The sequence below is a fragment of the Cannabis sativa genome, chromosome 1 (assembly GCF_029168945.1).
Source record: "Cannabis sativa cultivar Pink pepper isolate KNU-18-1 chromosome 1, ASM2916894v1, whole genome shotgun sequence".
NCBI classification, from domain to species: Eukaryota; Viridiplantae; Streptophyta; class Magnoliopsida; order Rosales; family Cannabaceae; genus Cannabis; species Cannabis sativa.
The window spans coordinates 54,706,820-54,727,138 of record NC_083601.1 but is presented as its reverse complement, the minus strand read 5'-3'; the positions used below and the strand labels follow the sequence as shown (position 1 = coordinate 54,727,138).

The following is a 20,319-nucleotide window of genomic DNA, read 5'->3' as shown; positions in this document are numbered from 1 at the left end:
TTTTATTATTGATGGTGCTTTCACCATCATGATTTGTGTTTAGAGCTATTCCATTTTCATAATAGAATATAGAGCAAGGGGTCCAAGCCAAAGTGGGATTTGGTGTAATGATAGACTGTAACCAGTAATGACGGTAGGTAGGACTACTTGCTAAGGCTAAGGCAGGCACATTTTATTCAATCTGAATCTATGTTCACTAATATATCATAATTCTTCACTGTTGACGAAGACATTGCTTCCTACAAACAAACAAAAAAAAAAAACCCTCTATATCTCAAACTCTAGCCTCAACTAAAGACTAACTGAAAGAAACATAACAACACTACAATTAGTATAACAAATCTACCATGTTGTTGTTCAATGCATTTGAATGATAAAATACTATATATATATTTAGTAATTAGCATACAGTATTAACTTTTAAATTCATTCAAAAGAAAAATATTAAATACTATATGCTTAATTTTTATTTGGCATATAAACAACAACCAAAAAAAATCCAATTTTATTTTAAATATTTTAGTTTTGTTTTATTTACTGTGCAATTATTTCTATCCAAACAAACTGTGTAATTCTTTCTCAAAAAATAATAATAATAATAATAATAATAAAAAATAAAATAAATAAATAAAACTGTGGAATTAATCTTTTGTAAATAATTACAGGTATTTTTTTTGCTGAGCATTCACGTCTGCCCGATTGTCTGAAAAAAAAAAAAAAAACTCACAACCACCGCCGCTCTAACCCTGGCTATGGCAAACCCCAACGAAGACAAACAGGGTCTCAACACTCTCAACCCTAAGGACCACGAAGACCATGGCCCATTCTCCAATGGCGACGATTCCGAAGATGATGAATACGATGCCGCAGATGAAGAAGACGACGAGGATGATAACGATGAAGAAGAGGAGGAAGAAGAAGAGCCACCAAAGAAGCCCCAATCCCAGGCAGACCGGTTGCGTTCAGAGAAGTCCAAGCTTGAAAACCTAATGCATCGAATGTCCACCGGACAAGTTCCTTTGAGGGTTCATGATGTTATCATCAAAGGTAATTCTAAGACCAATGACTATCTGATCGAGGCTGAAGTGGAAGGTATCAAGAACGCTGGCACTATGCAAGAGCTGCTCGAGGCTGCTGGAATGGCCAATGCGAAGCTTCAAGCACTTGAGATCTTTGATTCGGTTAGGATTACACTCGATTCTGGTCCGCCTGAGTTGCCTGGGACTGCTAATGTGGTCGTTGAGGTCGTCGAGACCAAGAACCCCCTCTCCGGAGAATGCGGCGCCTACACTAAACCTGCGGTAAGGTTTAATTATGCGTCTGCTTATGTTTGTTTCATTTCATTATACAAATTTAGTTGTTCACATGTTTGGTTGCTGAGTAAAAGTGGATTAATTGAAATGCAAGTGCTGCTTTACAAGATGAAAGACTTCTAGTCATGTAATTAAGTTTGTAGTGTATTGCTTACTAATAGATTTTAAGTAGGTCAGTTCAATTTTTGGATTTATGTGACCTAAAGGTTCAAAACAAGTTTTAGACTATTCACATGCCTTTCATAATTTCATTGTTGTCATGTCTCTCAGGAGCATTCATTGAATTTAGAAGTTATATGACTTTGTTATTTTAAGTTAAGATGCTCAAGATGTCAAGTTTTGTGAATTATTGTGTGTGAGTTGTTTATTTACTTGTGGATAGCTCTCGTGAAATTACATGATTCTTTTGTAGGCTAGATCTTGGACGCTTGAAGGCTCAGTTAAGTATAAGAATTGGCTTGGATATGGGGATCTGTGGGATGGTTCTTTGGCGTATGGACCAAACCAAACTTCTGAGATAAGTGCTGGAGTGTTTTTGCCCAGATTCAAATGCTTCTTAACTCCTGTGGTAGCACGGGCATTCTTGCTTTCTCAAGATTGGCAAGAGTACTCTTCATACAAAGAGCGACAATTGGGTCTATCTCTTGGTTTATTTTCGACCAAGAACCACGACTTGGCATATAATCTTGGATGGCGTACCTTGACAGATCCAACACAGATGGCCTCGAGGACAATAAGAAGGCAGCTTGGACATGGCTTACTTTCATCTCTTAAATATACGTTTAAGATTGACAGAAGGAATTCAGGTGTGAGACCAACTCGAGGTTATGCTTGTGTTTTGAGCAGTCAAGTTGGTGGGTTATCTCCTGATCCTCGGTGTTTACGGTTTCTACGCCAGGTATACTTGCCTTATGTTTAGTGTATCACATCTAAGCTCTTAAAACAGAATTTACAGAATAAGGGTCTAGCCTTTTCATTGAATTGGGTAGGAGTCAAATTGATTTGGTTCTGTTATGATATGTAAAAATAAATTGGTCTGGACTATTTGCAAGAAAATGTTATTCTTGGGACAATTTTCTTTTACTTTCCTTTTTCTCCCTACCTGTCGCCTTATTTGGAGGAATTATGATTACTTGTTTTGTTAGTTTGAGAGAAAAATATATATATTTCGTAGAGTTTACATAGCATCATCGGACATTAGGTTAATTTGATGACAATTACACTGTTATACGCCCTTCCCTTCGTTTGTTTTCTTTATGCCTTTTACTGCTTAAGTAACTTTTTCTGTGGAAATTTCAAACAGGAATTTGATCTTCGTTACGCTTTGCCTTTTGGATTTTATAACGTTGCACTTAATTTCGGAATATCTGGTGGTGTTATTTTCCCATGGGGGAATGGATTCTTGAACAAGCCCTCATCCCTGCCTGAAAGGTTCTTCTTGGGTGGTGATTTCTCTCCAGTTTGCACTGTGGGAGGGCCAACAACAGTGTGGGGATTTAAGACAAGAGGCATAGGTCCTACAGAGCCAAGAAGGCAAAATAATGATAAACCTGATGAAGAGAGTTCCGACTCTTCTGGAAGAGATGTTGTTGGCGGAGACCTTGCTCTTACTGCATTTGCAGATCTTTCCTTTGATCTTCCTCTGCGCTGGTTAAGAGAACATGGAGTGCATGGACACATTTTTGCAGGTTCTGGGAACCTCGCAAAATTGACAGAGAATGAGTTCCGGAACTTCTCTGTTCCGAAGTTCTTTCAGTCATTTCGAAGTTCAGTTGGAGCTGGGATTGTTGTGCCCACCAAATTCTTCCGCCTAGAGGTTAGTTATATAATCTGGTTTTATTTACCATTAAACAGTACTTTTTTGTTTACTGTGTCCTTTCCATCTGAAAGATTATTCAATGTTGAGGTAAAACTTATAAATTTCCAAATTCATCCACTTATAAATGAAATGCATCCAAAAAGAAAGTGTGCAAGGATTTGTTATGCTGATTGATCACAGAGTATTCCGTTTCACAACCCAGAATTTCTGTTGAAACTTCAAATTGATTTGTAGAAATAGTAGTCTTGTAGAATTTAATAAATAATCATTTTTTTTTTTTTGTAGAGACAATCGTCACAATTCTATTTCTTAACAGTTTCTTGATCTGCCTACATACTTGTTTAGCCAATTGTGTTATTTTGCTTGTTAGGGCAAGGAGAACTTGCCAGAGATTATATGGGAGAGCATAAAACTTTGAGTTATTGTTTGCGTCTAGAGTAAGAGTTAAATACCTTTTCTTTTTCTGACCTATAAGATAGGTTTTGCTGCAACTTATTGCTGTTTCTAAGTTAGCTTTTATTTGTAGTTTTTTGTGGCTATTAAATTTTTTCGCCTGCTTGAGTTTGATCTGGTGTGTTCGGAATAAATCAAACTGTCTTGGTTGTCTGATTGTGTTCCAGCTAAAAAAAAACTGTCTTGGTTGTACTGATTTTCCACAATACAAGACTGGTTATCTGTATATGTGTTTGTTATTTTAGTGAAATTTATAATTATGATCTTAAAGTATGAGTTCTGGAAATCATATAAAAATGTGTTTTCTCCATGAACCTGTTTGACCAACACATATGGAAGTACTTTTCAATTGTTTGCGTTGTTTCTTTTTTCTGTATGGCCTATTGAATCATTAAGAAAGGTCTTGAATTTTGCCAACTTTGGTTTTCTTGGCAGTGCAACTACTACTATATATTAAAGCAATACGAGGACGATCGTGGGAAGTCTGGCTTTCGATTTAGCGTGTCAGCTCCATCATAGAATCTGGAACTCTTATACTTGATTCAGCAACCATGAGGTGGCAAACAAATTTTTTAAATTTCAGGTAACAAAGATTTTTTTTTCTCTCAACAATGGGTTTACAGCTATGCTGCTTTGCTAAACATCTTGTCATAGACAATTACAATTTTTTTGTACTCTTAAACCTTTGACTGTAATTGAGAAAGCATAGTCTTACTCCATCAAAATGGAGGAAAATAAAATGCCCTTTGGAATGTTGAAATATGTGGCTGTTCTTGAAGTTTATTGAGCTGTGGCATGGTCTGATATCTTATTGCTTTTCGTAGAAGAATATGATTTCATATTTACCCCTACTCTTCTTGTTTATGATATGACTCATATGAAGTAGCTTTTTCGTGTAAGAATATTTCTATTTATTTAATGTGGATCACATTGCATACCAATCTTGGTTGTGATATTTCTTATTTTTGTGGTTACTACTGCAAGCTGATCGTATATAATGGTTAAGACTTTTTAGAGTGCAAACTTTGAGTTCATATCTTAAAAGTTTGCCCTTGAATTTGGATGACGTGTAAAACTAATGTACATTTATATTTCATGTTAGATTAGCCGTATATGAGCTTTTTTTTTTTTTTATTATTTTAATTTAAAGATGTGTCTGTCTTTGAAGATGTGTGGCATGGGAAATTATGCTTTTCTAGACTCCTTTCATGAAATATGGTTTTACAGTTTGGTGTGGGTGTGTGGTCTTACAGTTTTACGTATAGGAACATGTTCGTTGGTATGACTTTAACTAGTGAAATGCATTGGCAGCTTTAATTCTATTTTATTTTATTTATTTATTTATTGCTTGCTTGCTTGTGTTTTATTTGTTTTTACTGATGAAACCAAGATAAACTCAGTTGCCACTATTAGGTGGCGTATAAATTCAATCATACGTTTGGGTTATAAAATTGATTTGTTACGTATCAACAACCTCTAATATCAATTTAGTAGTAATAATAATGAATAACCAGGATGTTGTCCCCTACTAAAATTCTGCTTTGTTTTTTTTTCTTTTCCAATTTTACTTTTTAAAGGTTGATGTTATTCCGATAATTTATATTAACGATTTTTTTTGGGATCTGGTCATCATGATCACTAATTAGAAAATAATAAACGAGCTCAACATGATCAATAATAACATGTATAGAACTGTTGTATGTTGTAGTTGATATATTATACCCAATTAGTCGTTAAAACAAATACTCAGCTATCTAGACCGTGGTGATTGTAGACCTAACTCAATTATTGCATCTGATTTTGTTTTTTAAGTAGAATATACCATAGTATATTAATTAAAATTATACGTACTTACAATATACGTACATGTATTCAAAGGGGTATGTGTTATTGTTTGGTTATTTTATAATTGGTGTAGTTGTGTCTTGTGTGGCACTTGTTTGATCTCTTGTGAGTTGTGAGTGACTTCTTGGACTTTGAAAGGGTCAATGATCAGGTGACTTTACTCGCGTTAGAAAATTTTAACTTGAGAGAATACTCTAATATTTGCAAGTGGGGGCAAGATGCATAAATAAATAAAATACTTGTGCACTTGTATATATGTGCGTATGTATATAAATATATATTTTTGGAAAAGACAGACATCCTCTTTCTCAAGGATAGAGATCCGTATTAATAGGGTCACGTATTCTCATGCATGAAAAAAAATTATTTATTATAAAATAAAATAACATTAGCTATAAGGTAAAGTTAAAAATAGATGGGAGAATGGAGGTACTGTTGGGAGGGAGTTGACTTTACAGTTGGGTCTACTAATGCCGAATCTTTTCAGACCAACCTGTATTTTAATAGTTTTCACAGACTTCTAATAAACTACGAATTTAATTCGATTATTTTCTAAAAAAATTATATATGGTATATAGCTCATCTCATCTGCCTTTTCGAAATCTCACTAAAACTTAATTATGTTGAGGGTAAATGTATATTGTTGTGTCTCTTATTATTTAAATGGTTTTGTTGGGTTTGTAATAATAAATTTCTCATCATTCATGTACAAGTATAAAATTGCTAAACTTATCATCATTCGCATATTACATAAATTCAAGGACGTCCTAATTGTTAGAGGCATTTATGAGAATAAGCGTACTGCTAATTACTAACCACATGATAACCAAATTGTATATATTAGAATTTATATGATCCATTTGGAAAGGAATATAATAAGTTGTAAAGAAAGAAAAAGGAAAAAAGAAAGCGTGCGCACCACATATAAATTCAATTTATATTATATGTGGAAGACATTGATTTCGAGGAAAAAGAAAAGAATAAGAAGCTGCATGCATGCAGATAGAAAGAGGTAATAAGTTGGTATAACAATAATGTTTGCAGAGCTGTTCCAAGGTTGTATATTATTTCTTGGACGGCCATGGCCAGATTAATGTCTCAGGAAGCTCGTGATGGGTTCCAAATAATGTTAACCTCTTTTAATACCATCTTTGTAACTTGTACCTTTTGATTCACACCCATTCATTTCAGAAACAATATATTACACGAGCGCAGAATATTCACTTCCATTTTTAATTAAGGCAAGTCAATTCACAGCGAAAAAAAAACTTCAATTCTTCGGATATAAATTAATGTTATTTGTTTTATACATGCATAATATATATAATTTATAAATATGTGCGTGTACGGTCATTACACTTCAATGAAATGTTCGGGTTTAAATCGAATTTTTCAACCTGTACAACGATATCCATTTAATAGCCTCTTCTTTTTCAGTTTAATTTTCCCAGGCCTTTAATAAAAGGTATTCTCTATCGAAATATATTTAGTGTTTTATTAACAATATATTTGTGTTTAATTAGTTTAGAGAGAAGTGACATTGTTTTCGTCATTCACAACACACATTATATATAAAAATCAAGTTAACACACATACTTCTTTCGTCAGATATCAATTAGAAGGCATGCATATAATATATATTATAATTATTTTTTTAAAATAATAAATAAATAATGGTCCTTCAAAATACTTTCGTCAATATATATCAACAACACCAAGGGAATATTTGAGTAGACCATGTGTGAAGTATTTATACTGCCACCGAAACACACAAGAATATATTAAGCAGAGATCAGCTATAGAGAAGCTAATTAATTATTTTCCAAACTTAATATTAACTGTTTTTTTTATCTGCTAAATGTATAAACTAAGAATGAATCATATATATGTCTGGTGTGATTTATCACAAAAAAAAAAAGAAAAAGAAAAGAGAGAATAAATCATATATTTATTTTCAAATACTCTATAGCTAGTAATAACATATTCCATAATTTTGTCTCTAACATTCTTTCTTCCTATGTGAGTGGGTTTTTCATGGTCAAATTCTATATAGGTAGCAGTTAGAGCGCATATATATATTTTCAACGGCATGACATTAGTAGTCATGATCAATTAACACACAAACCATATATTTAAATTATATGAAAGTGTTAGATTCAATATAAATAAATAAATATATACATTTTAAATGAAATAATTATATATATATATATGGAAGAGGTTTCAATGGTTATATTTTTATTGTAACCATCATGGTTACATTTTTTTAAGCCATTGGATTACTATTTAATGGTTGTGATTAATTTGGAAATTAAATAAAAATAAATAAAAAATAACTTGTAACCTGAAAGTAACCTAATCATTTATTTCCTTATAAAACTTTAATTAAGATTAATTATATTTTAAAATTAAATTAATTATAATTATTAATTAATTTTTTACAATTTATTACTATATAAGGATCTTTTAGCAATTTATTTTTTTATACTTAAATTATTTAAAATTTTATAGCAAAGTTTTTTATAATTTAAAATTATACACATATAATTTCATAATTTAAATTTTATTATACTTGTAATCTTAATTTTAAATTATTACACATAATTATTTAATTTTTTTATTTAAATATTTAAAAAGTAAAAAATGAAATAAGTTGAAGGATTTTTTTTTAAAAAAAATGGCTGCACTTGTTATCGATTGATTAGCTTGAGGCCTCGATCATACTTAGTTCATATAATTGTAACAAAATAATTAAATATCATTTAAAAATAGTTAATTATTTGAAAATTTATTATAAGAAGAGAATTTTAATTTGTGTCAAAAGAAGTTTAATTTTTGTAAAAAAAATAATTTTTTTTGTAAATATTATAATTAAATGGCTTAATTATTAAAATAATTCAAGTAAGGATTTAAATATAAATATTAATTACTAAAAGAGGTCTTGTTAAATATTTAATTAATTAAGAAAATAGTTAATTATAATTAAATAATTCTAAAAAAGTAATGTCTATTTAATTAATTATTTTAAGAAAATAGTTAATTATAATTAATTAAATCTAAAAAAGGAAAGTCTACCTATTAGTAACCTGCTATTACAGGTTAAAAAAAATTGTAACCATATAGTTACAATAAAAATGTAACCATTGAATAGTCACCCATATATATATATATTAATATACATACTTATTTATATATAGAAAGTTAGAAACTACAAGGCACACACCAACCCAAGCTAGCCCTTGGGTAATCTAAATTAGTTGACTTAAATAAGAGAGAGGACAAGAGTCCCTATATGGGGACAACCGTGATTCTTGACAAATGAACAGTATTGGCATTATTTTTTTTGATAAAATATTATATGATAATTAATTAAGTTTAATATTGTTGTGAGTGACGGGCCAGCAATACCAAACAAAAAAAAAAAAATGGTGATCTTGATCCTACTTAAATTAGGGACTATGCATATATATAATTTATATATTTTATCTTTTTGTGATGCTCTGTGTAATTTATTCATATGTAACATGTCTTTACCAATTCACAAGTCACGAGCAGACGAACTAATAAACCCTTTTTATTTAAAGAGGCACAAGATTCTTGATTCGTCGAAGTTGACTACTTTGTCCCTGCAGTTATTTAATTATAACTACGAAGATTCTTTAACATATTAACTTTTTGTAGCTACTCTAAAAATGAACTATTATTCTTTTAGGTTTCACATCAAAATTATGAGAAATGTTGTTATGAGAAATGTTTAAAATATCGACATATTTTAATTTAATAAATAATATAATTTTTTTTTAAGCAACTAATTATAAAATGTTGCTTAGTCATTAATTCTTCATAATTAAATTAAACAATAATATTTTATTTTTCTGCCAATTTCCTCTAGGTGACTATTATTTATATAAGTACTTTTCTATGAGTTGAAGATTATTTATCAACATTGTTATTAGGTATTTTAAAAAATTTAATACTACATAATGTGACACACTCTATAATTTGGCTAGCGGTTTTTCATATTATTTATTACATTAAAATATATAAGATATTAAAATGCACTAATAATATTTCACTTCTTGTGATGCTTGACATTTAAATATCTCTTAGCATTTTTTATTATTTATATATATAGGGACATGTTCCTTAGACACAAAATTTTACACAAATTTATACACTAGTTTATTCTATGGGATCAAACATGATCATCCGAAGGCGATGATAAAAACAGCTATAAAAATAAATCATAATTATAAAAAATCTTACAACCATGCATCATACAAAAAAAAAAAAAAAAAAAAAAAAATCTTAATGCCCTCCCCCAATCTCCCCCAATCTGATCATTGTTACTATTACCATCATATCATTTATCCTATTTGGGAAGATTCAATCAAACAACTAAAAAAATAAAACTATTCATAAAACTTCTATCTTTTTTTTTCTTTGGCAGAAACCTTTATATCTTTTTTCTTCTCTATAATAATTTTTTCTCTAAAAATCAGAGGTATTTTGGTGTATATTAATTTTGCCCACATTAAAACTCATAAGATTAATTCTCTAATTGGTCAAAAAGAGATTTCTCTCTTTTTATTTCTCTCTCTCTCTCTCTCTCTCTCTCTCTCTCTCTCTCTCTCATTTTTTCATTTATTTTTTTATTTTTGTGAAAATGAAATGGGTTGCTGCAATACTTAATTTCTATTTTGTATATAATGACTTGATGTTCAAACATTCTTACAAGCCACACCTTACTAAAAGACAAACACTACGTACCTATAGAACAATTCATAAACTTTATATAATTTTTTTTTTATTTTATATAGTGATATTTTAATGAATAAATATTCATATAAGCTTCTCTCCTGTTTCTCTGCTGACATTTCTTTCAAATGTAGATAGATAAAAATTTGGTCCTTAATTAATAGAAAAAGGGAAGAAAATATTGAAGCATGTAATAACATCAAAATAAGAAATCGAAAGAGCCACTAATATGGCTAATATTCTGAGAATTGTTTCAGGTTTTTAAGGTTGATACTCTCGATCAAGATGACAACTTCAGTTATATTTGGAAGATTTTAAATTTTCTAAATATAACTTTAATTAATGTTTTTACTAATTATATTATTCTACTTTGTTACTGCAAGCTAGCTGCTATAATTATGACTTTTAGATTATATTTGATTTGATGGATTGAAAATAGTGTATAAATTTGTGTCTAAAAAACGTGTCAAATACATGAATTTTCCTGTAATGTGCTTATACATTTACCTCTTAATTTATGATCAGAAGAAAGAAATGTGTTTTAGTTTAATTATCACTAGAAAAATGACTCTAATATGATGATTATATATTAATTTAGCAATTTTTTTTTAGATTTCAATAACAAATATAGTATTTATTTAATTAACAAGAGGATGATATTTTAGCAAGTGTTAATTGTGTATGTGTCTCAGTTATTATGAAAAAAAAAAACACATGTAATTTCAACTACATAGATTTTAATTTAATTTATTATTTTTCTCCATTTATATAATATACATATATACCAACATGGGTCATAGTATAAATAATAAAGAATTGTATACATATATATTTATATATATAACAAGTAAAAAAATTTGAGAGAGAGAGTGAGAGAGAAAGAGACTAGTATAATATTTTTTAAAGAGAATTGTTCTTCATGATCACCATCTATTCTGGGTGAGGTAAGAGGAGACGAAGACATAAGAAAAACTCATTCTCTCTCTCTCAACACAAAAATATGACACTAAAGTCTCATCATGATCGTTTGCTCATGATCATCCTCATCAACATTAAGTCAGGCCTAACAGATTGATCACAAAAGAGATCTATATATAGATACGCGATCATGGCGGCCGAGATGATGAGATCAAGTACTACTACTAGTGATGACCACGATGCAGGTTCTTCTCAGGTTTCAAAGACAAACAATAATCAGGACTACAATACTCTGGAGCATATTGATGAAGAAGAAGAAGAAGACGAAGACGAAGACGAAGATGAAGATAATGAAGATAGGAAGAATGAGCAGAGCTCGAGCAATAGCACAGTTGAAGAAAATGGATCGAAGAAGCAGCAGGGAGCTACTTCTGGTGGATCTGTAAGGCAATATGTTCGTTCCAAGACTCCAAGGCTTCGCTGGACTCCCGATCTGCATCTTTGCTTTGTTCGAGCAGTTGAAAGATTAGGAGGACAAGATAGTAAGTAAACATATATATACATATATAAACGATCCAATTAATTAACCCTAGACATAGCAGTACTACTTTTTTATACATAAATGGCTGAATTAATAATATGTTTTGTTGGAGCAGGAGCTACACCAAAGCTGGTTCTTCAATTGATGAACATAAAGGGCCTTAGCATAGCTCATGTCAAGAGTCATCTTCAAGTAATTATTATTATTATTTGATTTAAGATTTCGGCCATATAGTTTTTTCACTCTATATGATCATATATATATGTGTGTGTAAGATTCAGGGCTCGTATTCATATATATTAATTATTTCTTTATTTTTTGGCTTCGTATTTTTGTAGATGTATAGAAGCAAGAAGATAGAAGACCCAAATCAAGGTATATATATACAGTTTATATATATAGCATTAAATAATTTAGAGCCTAACAATACCTAGCTTATCCGATCTATATACATGTATTAATTTGTATATAAATACATTGATTTTACTTATATATTTTCTTTTTTCTGTTATGACTAATACACAGTTCTTTCAGAACAAGGATTTTTCTTGGAAGCAGGAAGAGAACATCATCACCACATTTACAACCTCAGCCAACTCCCAATGCTACAAAGTTTCAATCAATGGCCTAATTCAAGTTTAATCAGGTAATATAATTAATATATATAATTGACTCCATAATAATCAGTTTTCTCTCCAATATAGTCTAATTCTATATATAGTATGGGAAGAGGTTTCAATGGTTATATTTTTATTGTAACCATCATGGTTACATTTTTTTAAGCCATTGGATTACTATTTAATGGTTGTGATTAATTTGGAAATTAAATAAAAATAAATAAAAAATAACTTGTAACCTGAAAGTAACCTAATCATTTATTTCCTTATAAAACTTTAATTAAGATTAATTATATTTTAAAATTAAATTAATTATAATTATTAATTAATTTTTTACAATTTATTACTATATAAGGATCTTTTAGCAATTTATTTTTTTATACTTAAATTATTTAAAATTTTATAGCAAAGTTTTTTATAATTTAAAATTATACACATATAATTTCATAATTTAAATTTTATTATACTTGTAATCTTAATTTTAAATTATTACACATAATTATTTAATTTTTTTATTTAAATATTTAAAAAGTAAAAAATGAAATAAGTTGAAGGATTTTTTTTTAAAAAAAATGGCTGCACTTGTTATCGATTGATTAGCTTGAGGCCTCGATCATACTTAGTTCATATAATTGTAACAAAATAATTAAATATCATTTAAAAATAGTTAATTATTTGAAAATTTATTATAAGAAGAGAATTTTAATTTGTGTCAAAAGAAGTTTAATTTTTGTAAAAAAAATAATTTTTTTTGTAAATATTATAATTAAATGGCTTAATTATTAAAATAATTCAAGTAAGGATTTAAATATAAATATTAATTACTAAAAGAGGTCTTGTTAAATATTTAATTAATTAAGAAAATAGTTAATTATAATTAAATAATTCTAAAAAAGTAATGTCTATTTAATTAATTATTTTAAGAAAATAGTTAATTATAATTAATTAAATCTAAAAAAGGAAAGTCTACCTATTAGTAACCTGCTATTACAGGTTAAAAAAAATTGTAACCATATAGTTACAATAAAAATGTAACCATTGAATAGTCACCCATATAGTATGTGTATATATATATATTAATTAGGTGTTTTTTTTCCTTCTCTTTCAAATTAATAAAATGTAGATCCTCATATGGTGATTCTTCATGGAGATCATCATCAGGCCGTGACCACCAGATTTATAATAATAATAACTCAGTTAGGGCTGCTCTTGACAGTGCCAACAACAGATCATCATCATCATCGTCATCAGTACATGGATCAGTTCAAGGATTCAATTACGTTGCAGAGAGATTATTACTCAGAAATAATAATCATAGTAATAATACACTGCTTATTACGAGTAATAATTTTTCATCTTTGAATAATAGTGCTAGTTGGAGATCAATGCAGCAAGGTCATCATCAAAACGAATCGCTTCAAAGATCATCATGGCCGAGATCATCATCATCAACCCGATTCGGTCACACCACATCATCAATGGAAGATCATCATCACAATCATAATAATATCGTGCCAAAGAAATCTCATCAGTCGTCAAAGCAAGAAGGTGATAATATTCTGAAAAGAAAGGCATTGGATTCTGATCAATATGGTCATGATGAGTTGGATTTGGACTTGTCTTTGAAATTGACACCAAATAATAGTACTAATAATAATAAAGAGAGAATTGGGGGTGGATTGTTAGAAATGGATCAAGAAATAGATACAAGCACTAGTTTGGGCCTTTCTTTGTCCCCATCTTCGTCCTCAAAGCTTACCAAGTTGAATAATATTAATGGAGGTGGTCATGTTATTAGAAGTAGCAGTAGTACTGGTAATGGTAGTGGTAGTGGTAGTGGATTAATAATGAATAATAGGAGGTTAATGGGAACGAGTACTCTTGATCTGACTTTATGAATGAGACAATTCTGAGTGAGATCTTGAGGTACTTGTTTCCAGTATATGGGGTTAATATAGATCATTATTTGATCATCATTATATATATATTATTTGTCATCTTGAATGTGTAACATCCATCTACTCTATATAGCTAAATTACAAGGTATAACAGTCATCCTTATTTTCACTGTTTTCAATATTTGTTTTTGTATGCTCGATGATATATATTATATGATATATATGCCTTTCAAATGATGAAAACCGAGGAACATGCATATCTATCGGTTAATAGTATAAATATAAAATAAATATTTTTAAAATTTATCAACAGACCACTATCTGCATATATGTGTATTTTTTGCATGAACTGTCATTTGCTTAAAAATATAAATGTACCAAAAGGGACACTTTTGTAATGATTGCAATAATTTGGAGTATTTTTTGCCACACAAAAATGTTCGAAGAGTACAAAATTATTTTAGGAGAAAAAAAGTTGTTTCTCTTACAAATTATTCTGATAATATATACCAAAAATTATTGTTTTTTATTTTTTTTCAAAAACACACACATATATATAGAGAAGAAAGGAAGTATATATACATATATATATATATATATATATAAGAGTTTCCATTACAGTTTTGGTCATTTATTCCGATCCAGTCAATACTTGGATTATTCAGTGTTCTCATCAGAATGAAATAAATAAATAAAAGATTGCAAAGTTTTGTTTTATGTAAATTAATCTATGTATATAAATATATATATTAATAACTGTGTGGCTAGAGAGTACCCTAGAGATAATTTCTCCATTATTTTCTTGTGTTTTAATAATTAAGTTTATCCCGAGCTCGAATTACATGATCTCAATCAAGGACAAAGATGCTATATATTATATATTCATTTAATGAATAGAGTGTTTTTCTTTTGGGGGGTACATATATATGTACGTGTATAAATGAATCGAAGTAAGCTAGCTAATTTTCGAGCACACGAGATGTACAGTTTCTTCTCGAAGCTCTAATAGACATTCCAGTTTCATTTAACCCACAGGCAATGACAAAACTAACTTTGAGAGAACTTTTTGAAAAGTGAAATCTTGTCCTGATCAAATATTATATATATATATATATATATTAAATATGTAACTGTACCAGGGCATATATATATATAATATAATTTCAAACCTTATATTATATATATTTCCATATCTAAGACAAAAATTCTTGAGAAGCAAATTAATTGATGTTAGCTCTAGCTATACCTAGATAGAAGCCTAGCTAGTAAGAGTAATGGAGACTGTAGATTTTCTCAAATATTGATATTGGTTTCCAGTTCCTCTGCGTCTCTAATTAACGATACCACATTTTGCAACGATCTTATTAGCTAGGCTAAAAATCTAATTTAGAAAGGGAAATTTTATTTCCTATCCTTAAATAAGATGGAAACAAATCACCTGTCCCTAATATGCTGTCTCTACCCTGTTCCACCAATAAATTACAGCCACCTCATTAATTGCTAACTTTTCCCTTTTCAAGAATATCAAAAAGTCTTTTATTAATTAACTTCTCCTAATATATCGTTATCTATAGTTATATCAGTATATATAATTATTTATATTTACACTATTAAATTTCTTTAAGGATATTAATTAATTTTAAACAGACTTATATACATACTAGATTGATGTTACGTGCCAAGTCACGTATGTTAATTTTATTTTAGTTTTTAATTTTTTTTAATATCATAATTTTAAAATTAATAATATTCAATGTAGTGATATGTTGAAAATATTTTACCAGGATCTAGATTTACTACCATGTATGTTTCATTAACATCCTAACATGAATTCTAAAACAATCAAATAAACACATATAAAGTTTAGGAAACCTTACATTGGGTGCAGCGGAATATAATGACTCATTCCATTCAGATCTCTAGCCCTTGATTCCTTTTTGTAGCAGAGCATAATCAAGATCTGAATCTGGATCTCTTTCTCTCCTTCCTTTGATGCTGATTCTCCTTCTTGTTGTTTGGATTCTCCTACAGTCTTACACACTATGATTGAGATACCACTTGATGTGTGTGGGCACTACTCTATCACTCAAGGAAATTCGAAATTGAAGAGAGGAAAAGAGAGAGAGGGTGGCACATGGCTTTTTCTGAAAGGAACAATATGCAAAGTCATGAGTTTCCTGAAGCCAATACTTTCTATTTATAGAATGCCATCTAGGTTTAGGTTAGAATTGTATGACATTAAAATAATGGAAAAATAAATGGTAAACCCTTTGCATAGTGGGCGGCCATATAAGGAAATTTGGCCTCACTTTGCAACTTTCCCATTTTGTTATTTTTCATTCCCATTTTCTCAAAAATGCCGATTTTCCAATTTAACCATTTAAATGCCAATTCTAATTATTAAATAACTAAAAAATTAGTTATTAAATAATATTGTCATTTAATATATTTATTAATTTAGACATATAAAGTCTCTTAATTAATAAATAAACCTAGAATCTCTTTTCTTTACAATTTCGCCCTTGCTTAGTGAAAATTCATAAAGTAGACATAGCCTAACTTTAGAATTATAATTGATTAATCAAAATCAATTAACTGAGTCTTACAAGCAGTATGGTCTCAACTAGTATGGGGACCATGGGCCTATATTTCCGAGCTTCCAATAAGTCGAACCGAATTTACCAAGTAAATTCCCTAACTTATTAATTCCTTATTGAATCCACACTTAGAACTTGGAATTGCACTCTCAGCCATATAGAACGCTCTATATGTTCCACGATATAGATACGCTATTAGTTATCCATTGTTATCATCCTAATTTGATCAATGACCCTCTAATAAATGATCTACATTGAATAGACACTAAGTTACCGTTACACCTTAAATGTATTTTATCCTTAAAACACTTAGCTCTGTATAAATGATATTTCAGCGAAGTGAAATGAGATCTCCACCATTTATCTCTGTTTAGCTAAGCTCGAAGGATATCATCGTTTCACTTCTAAATTCCTATAGAAGTTATAGACTCCATATTTATGTTAGCGCTCCCACTCAATTATACTATCATGTTCCCAAAATGTACATATCACCCTGACCCAAAAGTAGGCTTAACTAACAAATCAAAGAACATGTATAATACTCTTGAGATCGAATCTAACCATATCAGGATTAAGATCATTTGATCTAGGATCAACGGGTGATATTGAATTGAATAGATATTACGGTAAATTTTAACATATCTAATCAAAGTTCAATATCGGTCCCTTCCAATGTATACTCTATACATCCGATACTGGTAAACTTTGCCAATGCCCTGGAAAGGACATAACACTTATCTAAGGTGTAAGAATACCTATCGCTGATTATCATGTCAGTCTAAATCCAGTGAACTGACAAATCAGGGAATAAGCTTTCGAACATATAATTAAGATTATATTTCACTGTGCTGACAATACTATAATCATTAACAAATTCAAATGTTCTAGACTTAAATAGAATTCATACATTATATATATAATCATGAAATAAATCATGTGAACCATGCAACATAAAATGTTATTTCTGATCTTTATTAATAAGTAAATCTAATTATATTGAAATGGGTTTTATTTAGGGCACAAAACCCAACATGATAATCATTGAAATTTGAAAGCAAAATAGTGATTTAAATAAAAATAAAAATAAAAATTACATTGTAATAGTAATTAAAAAAATTATTATTCGTCCTAAATTTATCTTCGCAATTAATGAAAATGCTCATCTGGTTAAACTATCAAAACATTCAAATTTAATTTAAAATAATATTTAAAATTTAACTAATTCTAAATATCAAAATTTGAGAATAATTTTTAATAAAAAAATAAATAATATGAACAAATTTATTATTAATTGCAACACTTTAGTTGCATTAATTACATTTAGGTTTAACTAACTACATGACGTTGACCCTTTACGTGGCAATATCTAATAATTTTTTTTATTTTAAAAAAAAGTCACCCAATAATTTCTCATAAACCAAGAATTCTGTTATATAGCCACATTTTATATAGAATAGATATACCAATATTACGAATTTAATATACTTATATGTTCATATATATATATATATATATATTTCATCTTTAGTTTTTTTTCAAAAAAATCTTAAAATATATTCATTTTTACAAATTACTAGGACCTTTTATATGATGTTGTAAAGTCCTTTTTTGGCAAGTTAGTTGACAAAATATTTTTTCTTTTATGGTAAGATTCTTTTGCATTCATAACCGATTTCTTACCTTGTTTATTCGGTTTGTAGTTGCTCTTTTCCTTGTTAGGAAAGTTGCACTTTTCAGCTGAACTTTCCTTTGTTTGGAAACTTCTTAAAAGAGAAGCAATTCTCTTTTGGAAAGTTGTCTTTTTCAGGGAAACTTTGATTATTGCCTTTTCCTCATTGATTTCGATTGTATCTTGATATAATAAGAATATCTAATCTGTTTTTGGCAGGAATCAAGCTTTGATAGAGGATCAGACCCGATTATAGCAAGTTTCCCGTTTCTGGTCTGATCTGTGCGTCAGCATCCGTATCTGATGCTGCAGATCGTGTTTTCTTAGGAAAGTTTTTGTACAACTGTAGATTCGATCTTGTGACTGTCTCTAAGGTTTCTATGTTCTATAAATAGAGCCTAGAGAGCAGCCATTCGAATTAGCTCTTCCATTAATCATTTTTTGCACTTATCTTTTTTAGAGAAGAGAGTTTTTCTTTGTTTTGTGAAAGCCTAGTTGTTCATCTAGGTTCTAGTTGTTTATTTCTGTTCTTACTCTGTCCTAGAGGTTGTGAAGAACTACTTGACTGAACAAGAGATTGGTCTTCGGGAGAAGACTTGATAAAGCCTTACTTCGGGAGGAAGTAAGCACTTGGTCTTCGGGAGAAGACTTGTTGAAGCCTTACTTCGGGAGGAAGTAAGCACTCACACTTCAAAGACGAAGGGAGTTCGGGCTTGAAGGTGTTTCAAGAAGTCAGATTCATAAAGTGGATTACAAAGGATTGCGGCAATACTTTAGAGGGAGTCTAAACTTGTTTAAGTCAATTGTGTTTGTAATTTTGATACTTTATTAATTGATTTCATTCTCTGGGCGTGGCCCCGTGGACTAGGAGTGTTCGTGAGAGCACTGATACCATGTATAAATCTCTTGTGTCAAGTTATTTATTTTTCTGCAAATATTTTATATTCTGCCTGTTCTGTTTTGTTGTAGCAGAATTACTTTCTGCTTCTGCAGACGCATACTGTTTTATATTTTCTTATATATGATTGACATTTGCAAAAACACGGTTTTTCAATTGGTATCAGAGCGGGACACTAAACTCTTAGTGTGGTCCTATAACATTTTTGTGTTAAAATGTCATTTTTTGCAGAAGGAAGTTCTATTTCTAGACCACCGTTGCTTAATGACTCTAACTATCCTTATTGGAAAGTTAGAATGAGGGCTTTCATCAAATCTCAAGATGAGAAAGCTTGGAGAATGGTTCTATCAGGCTGGTCTCTTCCAGTTGAGGCAGATTCTTCAGGTAATACTACTATAAAATCTGAACAGGAATGGTCTATTGAAGATGATAAACTTTTTGCCTACAATAGCAAAGCCTTGCATGCTAGTTTTAACGGTGTAGGTGAAGGTTACATTAAACTTATATCATCTTGTGTTTCTACTAAGGAAGCTTGGGAGATCCTTCAAACTCAGTTTGAGGGAACTTTTGATGTAAAGCGCTCTAGATTTATCATGCTTCAAACTAAATTTGATGAGCTTAGAATGTCGGATAATGAAACCTTAACTGAATTCTATGAAAAATTATCTGATATTGCTAATGAATACTTTGCTCTCGGTGAAAAACTTGATGATTCTGTTCTTGTGAGAAAAATTGTTAGAGTTCTTCCAGAGAGGTTCGATACTAAACTTTTGGCAATGGAGGAAGCTAAAGATTTTAGCACAATGAAGGTGGAAGAATTGATTGTTTCCTTACGTACTTTTGAATTAAATCAACAGATTAAACAAAAGGACAAACCCAAATCCATTGCTGATAAAGGTAAAAGTATTGCTTTGAAAGTTGCCGATAATGAAAATTCTGATAGTGAATGTGATGATGAGATTGCTTTATCAACAAAGAATTTTCAGAAATATA

The 20,319-nt window shown here is 29.8% G+C and overlaps 2 protein-coding genes across 3 annotated transcripts; both read left to right on the top strand.

Annotated features, from left to right (window-relative positions):
* The first annotated feature begins 591 nt into the window (after window positions 1-591).
* Window positions 592-4,345, top strand: LOC115705865 (uncharacterized). The gene is made up of 4 exons (XM_030633311.2): window positions 592-1,301; window positions 1,726-2,211; window positions 2,617-3,129; window positions 4,021-4,345. Exons 1-4 carry the CDS (start codon window positions 753-755, stop codon window positions 4,102-4,104), a joined length of 1,632 nt encoding a protein of 543 aa, XP_030489171.2. The 5' UTR covers window positions 592-752; the 3' UTR covers window positions 4,105-4,345.
* Window positions 4,346-11,019: 6,674 nt separating this feature from the next.
* Window positions 11,020-14,341, top strand: LOC115705090 (myb family transcription factor APL). Of its 2 annotated transcripts, none has more exons than XM_061108600.1 (5): window positions 11,020-11,648; window positions 11,763-11,839; window positions 11,986-12,022; window positions 12,173-12,293; window positions 13,388-14,341. In XM_061108600.1, exons 1-5 carry the CDS (start codon window positions 11,297-11,299, stop codon window positions 14,160-14,162), a joined length of 1,362 nt encoding a protein of 453 aa, XP_060964583.1. In that variant the 5' UTR covers window positions 11,020-11,296; the 3' UTR covers window positions 14,163-14,341. The 2 variants fall into 2 exon arrangements, with proteins under 2 accessions (XP_060964583.1, XP_030488187.2); XM_030632327.2 differs by having other exon boundaries at window positions 11,021-11,648; window positions 12,182-12,293.
* Window positions 14,342-20,319: the final 5,978 nt, after the last annotated feature.

Excerpts from the sequence above, each read along its gene's own strand:
- LOC115705865 (XM_030633311.2), top strand. The coding sequence starts at position 753 with ATGGCAAACCCCAACGAAGACAAACAGGGTCTCAACACTCTCAACCCT. Across the intron at positions 1,302-1,725 it reads GCGCCTACACTAAACCTGCG|GCTAGATCTTGGACGCTTGA; the intron begins GTAAGGTTTAAT and ends ATTCTTTTGTAG. Across the intron at positions 2,212-2,616 it reads GTTTACGGTTTCTACGCCAG|GAATTTGATCTTCGTTACGC; the intron begins GTATACTTGCCT and ends AATTTCAAACAG.
- LOC115705090 (XM_061108600.1), top strand. The coding sequence starts at position 11,297 with ATGGCGGCCGAGATGATGAGATCAAGTACTACTACTAGTGATGACCAC. Across the intron at positions 11,649-11,762 it reads AAGATTAGGAGGACAAGATA|GAGCTACACCAAAGCTGGTT; the intron begins GTAAGTAAACAT and ends TTGTTGGAGCAG. Across the intron at positions 11,840-11,985 it reads ATGTCAAGAGTCATCTTCAA|ATGTATAGAAGCAAGAAGAT; the intron begins GTAATTATTATT and ends GTATTTTTGTAG.